The sequence below is a fragment of the Pseudopodoces humilis genome, chromosome 5, assembly GCF_049639895.1.
Source record: "Pseudopodoces humilis isolate 2021_Gansu_Grassland_sample_001 chromosome 5, ASM4963989v1, whole genome shotgun sequence".
Taxonomy (NCBI): Eukaryota; Metazoa; Chordata; class Aves; order Passeriformes; family Paridae; genus Pseudopodoces; species Pseudopodoces humilis.
The window spans coordinates 67,032,903-67,045,268 of record NC_142204.1 but is presented as its reverse complement, the minus strand read 5'-3'; the positions used below and the strand labels follow the sequence as shown (position 1 = coordinate 67,045,268).

At 39.0% G+C, this 12,366-nt stretch overlaps 1 protein-coding gene across 2 annotated transcripts in view; it reads left to right on the top strand.

Annotated features, from left to right (window-relative positions):
• The first annotated feature begins 58 nt into the window (after positions 1–58).
• Positions 59–12,366, top strand: part of CDC123 (cell division cycle 123) — a 30,879-nt gene continuing 18,571 nt past the window's right edge. The window contains exons 1-6 of one of the 2 annotated variants that reach the window (XM_005526052.3): positions 59–186; positions 2,088–2,159; positions 4,019–4,073; positions 4,832–4,864; positions 7,308–7,403; positions 8,143–8,249. In XM_005526052.3, the coding sequence (XP_005526109.1) occupies positions 113–186; positions 2,088–2,159; positions 4,019–4,073; positions 4,832–4,864; positions 7,308–7,403; positions 8,143–8,249 (437 nt within the window). In that variant the 5' untranslated portion in view covers positions 59–112. Of the gene's footprint in view, positions 187–395; positions 488–2,087; positions 2,160–4,018; positions 4,074–4,831; positions 4,865–7,307; positions 7,404–8,142; positions 8,250–12,366 lie in introns of those variants that run through there. The other variant, XM_088055248.1, reaches the window with a different exon arrangement.

Below are 12,366 nucleotides of genomic sequence, written 5' to 3'. Positions count from 1 at the left end.
GTGCGCCGGCGATGGCGCCGGGCGGCGCCCGGAGCTGCGCGGGAGGTTCCGGGCGGAGCGGGAGCTTCCGGGAGCGGCCAGGCTGAGGAGGAGGAGGAGGAGGAAGAGGAGGATGAAGAAGGAACAGGTGGCGCACTGCCAGTTCTCCGTGTGGTACCCGCTCTTCAAGGCCGTCACTATCCGCAGGTGTGGGCGGTGAGGGGCGGCGGGGGCTAGGAGAGGCGGTGCGGGGTGAGGAGGAGTGTGCGGCCGGCTGGGAGCGGGCGGGAGGAGTGTGGGGCGAGGGAGAGTATTCTGCCGCTCACCTCAGCCCTGGTCAGGCTCCCCTGCAGTGCTGGGTCCGGTTCTGGGCTCCTCAGAGCAGGAGGGACATGGAGCTCCTGAAACGGATCTAGTCCAGGGCTATGAGCATGATTAAGGGACTGGAAAAGCTGAGGGAGCTGGGCCTGTCCAGCCTCGAGAATTACAGAATGGTTTGGATTAGGAGGTACCTTAAAGATCATCTGGTTCTAATCCCTTGCCACGGGTAACACACACCTTCCTCTAGACCAGGTTGCTCCAAGATTCTTCCAGCCGGCCTTGGGCACCTCCAAGGATGGAGCAGCCACAGCTTCTCTGGGCAACCTGTGTTAGGGCTTCACCATCCTCACAAGAAAGAATTTCTTCCTAATATCCATCTAATCTATCTAAGCAGACTTTCTCAATTTGAACTCATTACCCCATGTGCTGTCACTACAAGCTCTTGTAAATAGTCTTGCTCCATTTTCTTGCAAGTTCCCTTCAGATACTGGAAGGAAAAAGAGATGACTGAGAGGGGACTTCATTAATGCATGAATATATCTAAAGAGGAGGTGGCAAAGGATGGGCCAGGCTCTGCTTGGTGGTGCCCAGCAATAGAAGGCAGTGGGAAGAAACTGATGCCCAGGATCTTCCACCTGAACATGAGGAAGATCTTCAGTTCTTGCAGTCACTGAGCACTGGAACAGATTGTCCAGGGAGGCTGTGGAGTCTCCCTCACTGGAGATATTCCAGAACTGTCTGGACACAGCCCTGTGCCATGTGCTGTGGGATGGCCCTGCTTGAGCAGGGAGGTCGGAGCAGATGAGCCACTGTGGTCCCTTCCAACCAGACCAATGCTGGGATTCTGTGGGGCTGGGGTGAAAATGAACTTGTGTTTGGGCAGGGTTGGGTGAGATAGAGGGGACCTTTGTGGGACAAAGCTGGGGTGGAGGTGGCGGAGGATTGATTGGGCTGTTAGCTGCAGTCCCAGGAGCTGGGACTACATGCCAGGGGAGTGTTTTGGGAAGCCCTGGGACAGGCCAAGTACCTCTGTGTTCCCTGCTTTCCTGGTGGGACTCCATGCTGAGCATCAGAAGATATCTATGCTGTTCCTATTATCCACATCCGGCTATCCATACTGCTGTTCCTACTTGACTACTTAAACTGTGACTGAATAGATCCAACCCAAGTGGCCAGCTTGGTGTTTCTTTGTATTTCTAGAAGTTGTATGAAATTCTGCAGTTTGTAACGAGCTGCTGCAGGTCATGATGTAGTTACAAGAACTACCAGTAGTTCAGGAAAGTCAAGATAGCTGCCCTGTTGGATCAAAAAGTGCTGACATCATGCTTTTAGTAATCACAGCATTTGATCATTTATCTTTCTTAGTGTTTAACACAGGCTTATTTTTGGTAAGTTTAGTGATAGCCCTGCATTTTTGGAACTTGAGGATGGCATAGGCAAATTTTGATTTGGATTTCAGAAGGCAAATCTTTAGTCTGAGCAACATGTTGTCTCCTCACAAGCTGCACACAATTTTACTTGGAATTTCTTAGAGCTTTGAAGGAGTGGGGCATTTTTGTGTATTTAATCTAAAATTTTTGTCCTATGCTTCCCTGGAGGGAAAATGGTCATTGCTTTTTTGGGTGAGGGATAAGATGGGCGAAAGAGAATTTTCTTCCATAATGTTAGAGGATAAAACAGTATTGTTGAGGTATGTGCTATGAAAAAAACAAATTCTTTTATTCCACTAGGATTTTATTATAACAAGTAATAATAAGGTATTAAAGGGATTTTCACATTTCTTCCAGTGTTATACTTCCCCTGCCAGAGAATGTGAAAGAATATTTGCTGGATGATGGAACACTGGTGGTTTCTGGACGGTAAAGTGTGTTTTCTCCCCAGCTTCCAAGTATTAATGCCATTTCATATTCACAGCACCATTTTATATATACATATTGTATTGAGCATAGTAAGTTTTTAAATTTGACTAGTGTAACTGCAGTAAACCTCACACTGTGTGAGCATGTGAATGGGCTGACTGCTGTTAGTACAGCTGGATTTGCTGGTGCCTGAAACAGATCCTAAAATCCATGAACTACAATTCATTCTAGACAAAGTGGACACAATCCTTTCACGTTTTTTCCCACCTTTCTTTGGGGAGTGCACCAATCTGGGATGCTCAGCTGCTGATTTGCAGTTGGTTCTTTGGATCTGTCTGGCTCCACTTCACAGGCTTGACCTGTCCCATGCCAATCCAAGGATGAAGTGACATTACTTGAGCTTAATTCTCAATAAAATAAGCTATATACAAACCCAATAAGCAGTAACATTTTATATAATCATTTGCATATGGATAATCCATACGTATGACAAAGCTCAATGTCCTGTATGTACACCCATGCCAGGATTTTGGATGGAGAAGAATGAAGTGGATAGATAGCAGGAACAGCTGGTAAGAACAAAGGCCTTGCTCTTTGTTTCTGCATAGGATCTCACTGTGTGGTTTCCTTGTGGAATGGTTGCTGCATGCATCTTGTTAATGATCAAACTCAGAAATCAGTCCTCACTCCATGATTCTTTAACTGGTAGTTTGCCCCTTGCAGAGCAACCAGCGAGGCTGTGAGTGAAAGGGAGTTTGGTCTGATTTATCAGGTATCAATTTATATAAAAATTGAAGATCTTTAAATGCCTTGTAAAGATAAAATGGTTTAATTTTTTGTTTCTAAATTATTTTTCTTATTAAAGGGTGTCCAGAAAATTAGAATTATTTATTAAATAATTTTGGATCAGAAGTAGTATTGTCACCTCCTTCTGCAGAATTGTGCAATTTATTGAGCAGCAGCTGTTTATTTTAATAAGCCTTCAGAAAAGCTGAGATTGAGGGTTTGCCTTAACACCTCTGTTCTACAATTTTACTGTATTCAGTGGTGTAATGGACAGCTGTATGATTGACTTAAATTACATTTTTAAGATATTTGCAGTTAAAATTCATTTTAGAAACTATATTTTCTCTGAGTTGAATTTTCTTAGCTATAAGTGAATGCTGTCTTGCAGGCAAGGCCAAGATTACTTCTAACCTTCAGTGAACCCCTACCTGGCCTGTAGATCTCAAAAACTGGATTGATGATTTAATCCCTATGAAAGTGCATTGAGGGACTGCAGAGACTCAGGCTGTCTAAGAATTTGCTTTTGGATGTACATTTGACCTTGCCCTGTTTACTACACTCTCCACTCTCAATGGAATCTTCTTTTGTCTGTACGCTGAGTGTGAGGACATTTTCTTTTCAGAGCCAGAAATTCACAGATCATCATTTGAAACTCAAGGTTTACGAATTTTTGCTTGAAAAGGGGGTATGGAGGCAAAGCATAATTTAAATTTAACTTACTTTAAAAAAAAAAAAAAGTTGTATTTGTGTTTGCATCAGAGTACAGTAAGTTGGAAAAGAATCATTAACAGGAAACTATTGGAAAGCTTCAGTTATGGTGTTTTAGAGCAAGAACTGATCTGCTAATTTGAAAGAAGCAAAGTGTTCAGGGTAGGACCTAGGCCTAATGCCAGCTATCTAGTCTTCAGTTTTCAGCACTGGCTTCTCTGATTTTTCTCTGCCAGGGTTTTGAGGTTTAATCTTCTTATGAAAACATGTCGACATCAAGAGCTTAAAATGCTGTGTAGATGTAATGGCCATGGTCAAGTCAAACTCCAGTGCTTAATTTTTTTGCTGTTAATTTTTTGTTTCAGAGAAGATCCGCCAAGTCATGCTCAGGAGGGGAGTGATGATGCAGAGGAGATACAGGTCAGTGTAAAATGCAAATTAATGTCAAGTCTCTAGAGAAAAATATTAATGTAGAACTTTTCCTGCATGATTTATAGGTGCAGAGAGTCCTTCACAGAAATAATTATCATGAGGTAGTTGCAATGAAGTCAGGGAAAGTTTAAAATATATCTATGCTCTCTCACAGAAGACTTCTTTTATTTTAATTTCTTGATAACTGCATTTGTAATAACGAATGTTGCAATTGAACTTAATGCTGTTTCATGCCCTGAAAAATTAGGAGTACATTTGGAGTGGTTACTTCAAGAAGCAATAAAAGTTTCTGAGGCCATAATAACTCAGAAGGTCATTCTAGAAGGGAAACACTGAAAAATGTTGTAAGTACTAGGTGACAGAAGATGGAAGACAAGGAGATGGAAAAGAAATAAAAGTGAAACCAATGGATCATGGGTCTAAGGATGGAAGTGCTGGAGTTGGAGACAAGCTGTCGATAGGGAAGACTGAGTTCTGTAATGTCCATCTTTCTGATATAAATCACATTTGAAATATATACAGGTATCTTTTTATCAATACTTTAGAGCAATACTTCTGCTGAATACACAGTGTTTTTCCTGTCTTACTTTACAGCCAAAATAATTGCAGGATAGTGGTGTTATGCTACCCGGGGCAATGATTTGATCTACATGTTGTAAGAGGCTGCATGAATTCTGAAGTTCTCACAGATTATGAAGGATGGCTCAGGAAAGTGGTAACCTTTGGTTTGTTCTTATTTTGAACAGTGGTCGGATGATGAGAACACTACAACACTTAAGGTAAAGTCCAGTAAAAGCGCGATGTGGATTTGTCAGCAGTCTCCTTTCTGCAGCCTTGTGATACAAACTTGTTGCTGGTTAGAGATCTCTTGCTGTATTTAATGTTTTTCAGACCATTTTAGATGGATGACAGTGTAGGTGTCTGTAACTTCAAAAAAGTTTTGCTGGCTTTATTTTATTTAATAAAATAAAACGCTTTTCTTCAGCCCCAACAATCATACACTTGTCAGACTCTAGGAAATGAACTGCAGTACAGCTCTAAATATAGCTGTCTTTAATTTTCACCACTTTGAGTATCTCCAAACTATTTAATCAGACTGGATGCAGAAGAAAGCCCCTGCAGCTCAATCTTCACAGCTCTTCTCTTGATGTGCCATTATTTCTTCTAAGTACATCTCTCTCTGTCATTTCTTTTTTCTTTTCCTGTCTTTATGGTCTCCTTGCACATGGAATCAAGATCATAGTGGATGTAAACCAGGCTTTCTTGATCTTTTTCTTATATCTTTTTTTAAAATTTGCTGTTGCCCTGTCACTGTCAGAGTTAAAATCCTTAAGGCTCTTGTCTGCCATCGATGCTGTGACTTCAGTCCTTTAGCTCCCTAATGTTCATCAGGGTGTGGAATTGCTCATGTTGGATTAGGTGCCATATAATCACAACCCTGTTTTGAGTGGTGCTTCTGCACACAGAATTTATAGCCTAGAGTTTAAAGCTAATACATTTCAAATTTGTGCACACTGATTAATCTTCAAATATTCAATTTATTATGTTCAAATATTTAACCTTTGCAAACCTAGATTCTTTAAATTGTAAATTATTTAAAACAAGGATTTTAGGATCCATCATATGGTTTGCAAAGCTCATGGTAATGATGCTAAATAAGTAATACCAGAATTTTGAATTAGGTTCTGTTATAATGTAGGACACAATAAGGAAATACATAATTAAGAAGTATTTACCTGTCAGAAGAGCACAGGGCAAATGACTCTGGTGTATCTAGGTAAGTGTACAGCTTCCTCAGGAGGGAAGTGGAGGGGCAGAAAATTCTGCTTTTAGAATAACTTGCATTAATGGTTACAAAGCCAGGCATTCAAAATTTAGGAAATAATGGAATCCAGCTTGTTTGTGCAGTTGTAGAACTTTCCTCTTGTGTGTATATTTATTCCCTTGAGTTAATCAAATGGCATGTAGGTAACATTTTCCCAAGGAGGCTTAGTATGTGCTGGTATTACATATATAGTAGGACTCCTGATTCCTGTCAAAACAAGAGAAGTTTGGATCAGAATGCAGTGGATGAAGAGTTTTACTTCTTGCAGGAACAGTTTCTAGAATCAACTGAAAGTCTAAAAATAAAATTAGAGAAGTGGGTTTTTTTTCAGTTTTCCAAGTGTAGTTTCCCATGGAGACTAGGTAATGTATGAAGGAAAGGTTCAGAATGCTTTAAGTTCAGTCTAGGTCACTGCACTAAAATGTGAGAAGGTTTTTTTAAGTGTTTGCGTTTGGGGAAGCTGCAGTGAGAAGATGCCAGAATGTATGAATTTTTTTATTCACTTGTATGGCTCTGAGGATTTTGTTGTTTAAGAGGCATCAGTTAGCTTTAGCCTAGAAGTTACTTTTGAATTGAGTTTAAAAATAGGCAGAAATAGTGTTCCTATATACTTCTTGATATAAATCCTGTTATATGAAAAATCTTTGACATAAGCTTCAAACCCTTTATAATGTTTTAAAGGTCAGCAACCTGTTTTGTTTTTTTCTGTAGCACCACATTCAGGGTAAAGTTTGGAGCAGCCTGAAGAGTTGGGGTTTTTTTTACCTCAATCTTACATTATCAGTGTTCTTTACAAGGCAAGGTTTTCTAGTCCAACCTTTGCAGTTTGTCCTCTATTTTGAAACTATATTTTTAAGCAGCTACTTTAAGACCTAATTTAAAAGGTGATTAGTTAAAGTATTACTAACATTTTATAAAACTAGAGCTTAAATGAGTAGATGTCACTCAAATTGCCTATGAATTGATAAAGGTATGTTTAATTCTAAAATCACTCTTTAGAAGTTTAAATATTACTGGATCTTACTTGTTTATAATAATCAACCATAGGATGTAAACCAACACGTTTATTAGATTTAAGCATTTAAGGTTTGGTTATTTGACTTGTTTTTTTGCCAGCTGTTGCAGATTTCATGGTGACTGTTACCGTGATTTGGATTTTCTCCAGAAGTTCATGATACTTGGTAGTAATGAGAGTTAGAACTGGGAGCATTTTCAGTTTTCTGTGATTGAACGACTGACAGATTTGATAAAGTGATTTATTTAAGGGATTTTCTTACATGCTATGTTTCTCAGGTTCATACTGATTTTGGACTTACTTCTAATAGTATTTAGAAGAGGTCTATACTTCACTATTAAATGTATGGAAATTTGTGGTTTTGCTGTTGTTCCTCCTACAGGCACCAGAATTTCCCGAGTTCACAGCTAAAGTTCAGGAAGCAATAAGTTCCTTGGGTGGAAGTGTTTTTCCTAAACTGAACTGGAGTGCTCCAAGGGTAAGAATGCTGACTTCCAAAACTTGTAACAGATGTTGTCATACAGAATGTTTTGTGTTTGTTTTCTCTCAATGCTTTGGAAAGTAGAAGAGATTAGTGGTTCTGATGAAGGAAGAAGTGATACACAAGTTATCAGTGAAGTGATGGATTTTTTAATCTAAGTGGGATCCACCACTTCACTGATATCTTGTCTGTCACTAGATGGTGATGGTGCACCTTTAGGGAGGCTGATGCATGTCAGCACTGACTTTCCTGTCTAAAACCTATATCCTGGTCACACATGGTTGTGTGATGGGCAGGCTCTTCTTGTTCAGGATACGAGTTGAAAACTTTACCTGGTATCAAGATAAGTGCTGGAGTTTAAAAAAAAGGCAATAAACCTTCTTCTACTTAATTTTAGGTGCTTTTAACTATACCATAAGGATGAGTGCACACAAATATTGTTGTTTTGTATTCTCAAGAGACACTGTGTTCAATCAAGCATTCCAAGAAAATTCCTGGAAGCAGTAAGGCAAAAAGTTAATTTTGCAAATGAATTTGCACTGCTTTCATCAGAGTATTCATAAGAAAAACAATAACTATTTTTCCTCTTTTAAACACTAATGAAGTTTTCCTCAAAATAACAAAAAATACTTTTCTGCATGTATTTCAAGCATTGCATAATATTTAGATAAACTTGAAGTTTTCAGTCCCTCCTGCTAGTAAAGGTGTATTTCAGGTAATCTCTATGTTTCTTTAGGATGCCTACTGGATAGCAATGAACAGCTCTCTGAAATGTAAAGCTCTCAGTGACATCTTCCTCCTCTTCAAGAGTTCAGACTTCATAACTCGTGACCTCACTCAGCCGTAAGTCGATTTCCAGCAGTTATACACAGCCAGAAAAAAACAAAAACAAACCAGAAAGACATTTAAGTAGCACATGTAACCAGTGTGCTTTGACACTATGGACTAAGACCATATTTTTTTGACTACCTTTCCAGGGCAAGTCATGTTGTATTCTTGAGCTTTTTGCTTTCCCACCGCTCTTGGTGTTGCTATCCTCCTTGTTGGTGCCACTTCTTATGGTAATACAGTGTGACTTGACCATGTCCTTTTCATATTTTAAAGCTGTTGAGGTTTGTGTGGCTGCCTGGGAGTTTCTTGAGACTTCTGCCAACATATTTCACGTATTTCTAGAGCTTGTTCTGATCCCAGGTTCTTGTAGCTCTTGGAACAAATACATTCCAGGTGACTAAGGATAGCAATTATAGGTAAAATTAAAATGATGATGTGCTTGGGGTTGACTTTTATCTGCTTACATGAAGGGAGTACTTAATTGTATAGGAACAGTTTCCTCCTGTAGTACCTGCATCTCATTGATTTATGTCACTCATTTCTAAAATACAGCATTTTTCTGAAAGAAAATGAGATTACTGGAGTTGATATTTCTGTTACTATGGTTACTTTTTTTTCCCCCAGACAAGCAGAATTTCAAAGAAAAGGGGCAATCCATGGCTTGCTATCTGAGAGATTATTTTCCAGTAATTATTCACTGCTTATTTATATTACAGGATTTTTTTGAAAACTCAGTCAAATGCAGAGCCATTGTTCTAGATGCCTTATAGGGGGTTAGAAGGTATGAGCTTCATGCCAAGTGGCTTATGTCTTGATGAAAATTTTCTTTTTAAAGTGTGAAACCACTTACAGTAATGCTGTGCAACTGCCTTTTTTACTCCTGCAACTCTAATGAGATTCTCTTCCCCCAATTTTTGGTACATGACAAAAAAAGGGGCTGTTGACAGCAAGGCTGGGGGTCCAATTCTGATGTTGGGTTTTACATCATGCCTAACCTGCAGGAGGTGCTGGGGAAGAGACTGAGGAAGAGGGGAGAAGATATTGGAGTGATAAAATAGTTTGAAAAGTATGTTGGGCTTGGGAAACAGTTGTGAGGAATGAGAATTCATGATTCTGGAGTCACAGAGAATGAAAGGAATGGGGGAGATGAGAAATCTATAGTTCACATGTCTGTGGTGAGTGAATTCTCAGAAGCCTTTGGTGCCTAACCAAAGAGCTGCTTTTCATGGTTTCCCCTAATGAGAGCTGGGATGTCTGGAGCCATCTCTGGATGACTTGCTCACACTGTTGAGCAGTAAAATTTTTGTCACAATGGCTTTCAGGACTGATTCTTGTGGGTCTGAAAAAAACTACACACTTTGCATCATCCCTTTGTGAATGTAAAATAATATGGAGTTTGTATTTACTGTTCTCATGTATAAAGAGCAAAAAGTACCCAGAGCTCCTTGCAGAATTCCTGTTTGGTTAACTGTTTTCTAATGAGTCTCGGAGACAAGCAAGTGTTCAGCAAATGCCACTTGATTTAGTTGTGGCAACTCTGTATGGTAGAATGAATTGGTTCAACCACCTTCACTGATACTGAAATCAGTGCATTTTCTGTCTGGTTTAATCTTGTATCAGTTCCAGCTCTTCACCTCCTGCAGTCAGCACGGGCTTGGTGGGACAGGCAGTGAAAGCATTTGTGGTGTAAGGTTTCACAAGCATGGCTGTTGACTCGAGCCAGCAGTGATTTCACCTTAAGTTCACACAAGTACAGTAGTGGCTCAGCATCTCATAGCAGGCACATTCTCTTCTCCTGATCCTGCTGTGGGAGAATAATCTCTTGTAGAAAGGTAACACCTCAAACTCCACCGCTTTAGTCCATTTAGGGTCCTTTTCCAATATGGTAAGACGACCAGATAGCACAACTATGGTGGTAATTAAGTAAAGCTTATGACATGATTGTGGGAAATCACCTTGGTCTCTGTATATATCTTGTAATTTATGAATATGTCATACTTGATTAAAGCATATATTATTGTCCAGTCTGTGCTTGGTATTTCTAAATTACAAAGTTATTTGTACAGAATGTCCCCAAACAGTGCGATGATTATTGCTAAATCAGAACAGTGGTCGTCCTTAATTATACTATTGATTAGCTGCCAGTTCACTAGTTCTTAGCAAGCAGAAATTAAATATGTAGCTGGCATAAGAACCTGAAGTGCTGAAGAAATGAAAATTACATACATAATGCATCCAAATCCCTTGGAAGGACTACTTGGAGGGAGGAGAAATGCACTCTATTTCTACTTGGTCAATAATACTCAGTATGGTCTAAAGGTTTCTTGCCCTGCATAAGTAACAGCCAAAATGCTGAATACTGTCTTTTTGTTGTTCTTGTTTTGTTTCCTGTTCAGTTGTGTAAGCTTCAATATCCACTTCATGGGCCATAATATCGTAAACATGCTGCAATGGCAATTTGTAGATCTGGGTTTTAACCTAGAAATTTAAGCCAGTGATGTGGAACTTAAGGCAAACCACTTTCTTTGCCTTTCTTTTCCTCTTCCATTTCCTGTATGCCTCTAAACATTGTTCAGGTCAGGGAATGCCCTTGTTGTAATTCTCAACTGTCTCAAATTCCATGTAATGGAACCATGTAATGCTTCAATACAAACTATTAAAAAAATATGAACTCAATGCAAATATACTGAGCATGATTAAATTGCTTTGACTGTTTTAAAAGTTTGGATTCTCTCATGATGCTGACACCTTGGTTGAAAAATTCAGACTAATGAATTACCTTTCCAGCATGTTAATTTTAAGTAAATTAGCAAAGACTTTAGAGAAATGTACTCATTAATGCAGTTGATATTTCTTCTTCAAAGTCAGCATTGTATTTTACTTAGCTGAGTTCACAAAAAATCTTGTGGGTGGTGTGATTTTTCAGGCATTAATGTAGGTTTTCAGAAATTTAGTGTTGAGTATATATGACAAAAAAATATCCAACTAGGATTTCTCTTAAGTGATTAAAACTCCTTTTCTGAATCAAAAGCTCTGCATAGCCCTGATAGATATATTGGTATAAAATACAGTTTTTTTCTTTATTGTTAGACTGGGTGGACTATGTTTATGTTTTATTAAAACATGATTTATTGCTCACTGGTAGAAATATTAGCACTGCTTCTAATGATGTGTTAATGCCCCTGCATTCTGGCAACGTTTCTGAGGCCAGATTTAATACTTTTAATATTGAATTCCAAATTGTAGGGAAATTTCAAAGTTTTTTGAGATGTGGAGGGATCTGCCTGTGTTCTTCTAACAGAACATAGGAGGCAATGTTGGATCATGAAGAGTATGCCTTACCACTTCAGTATCTTTTTGCAGGAGCAGGAGCTGTTAGTGTAGGCTTTAATATAAACTGTTTCAAAATAGACAGTTCCACACAAGAGGATGTGGAAAATGAGGCCTTTTATGATGACTTTTTTTCCCTTGAGGTTTTACTCTTGTCCATTTTCCCTAGCAATTTACAGTGAAGTACTAGATTCTCTTTTGAGAGGTCCAATTTCTTTTAGCCCTCAAAGTTCTGGCAAGGTTTAATATTTGAGGAATAAAGATACAGTTCAAAGGCTTTTAAAAGTTTCTCCTTATTTTTTTTAATAAGATTTTAAAATAAACTATGAAATAATAGTAGAGAAGTATCAGGTACAGAATAAATTTTACAATTCTCATCATATTCATAATTGGTCCTAATTATCTCAGTGATTTGGAGATGAGTTCATCCAGGGTAGATGCTGGAGAAACTTGCCAACCTTATTAAATTGCTTTTCTCAGTGTTGAAAAGTGACCTGCATAATGGTTTTGTGTAGCATGTCCTGTGGTCCAGTATTAGCATTCGGAGTTTGACATTGAACTGCCACATACAAAGAGATCTTGATCCTTCTGGTCTTGACTCTAAAAGTATAACTCTAAAAAAACTGTTGACCACAGCACAGAAGAGTTTGATCCTGTCACCCACAGTATTCAAAATTACAGTTTTCAGAGGCTTCAGAAAATACAGCCCAGGCATGTCTCAGTTTGGGGTTCCTGACATCTTTCTGATTGTTCTTTCAAGTATGTCCAAACCTGAATAGGATGTGGGTTGAAAACACTC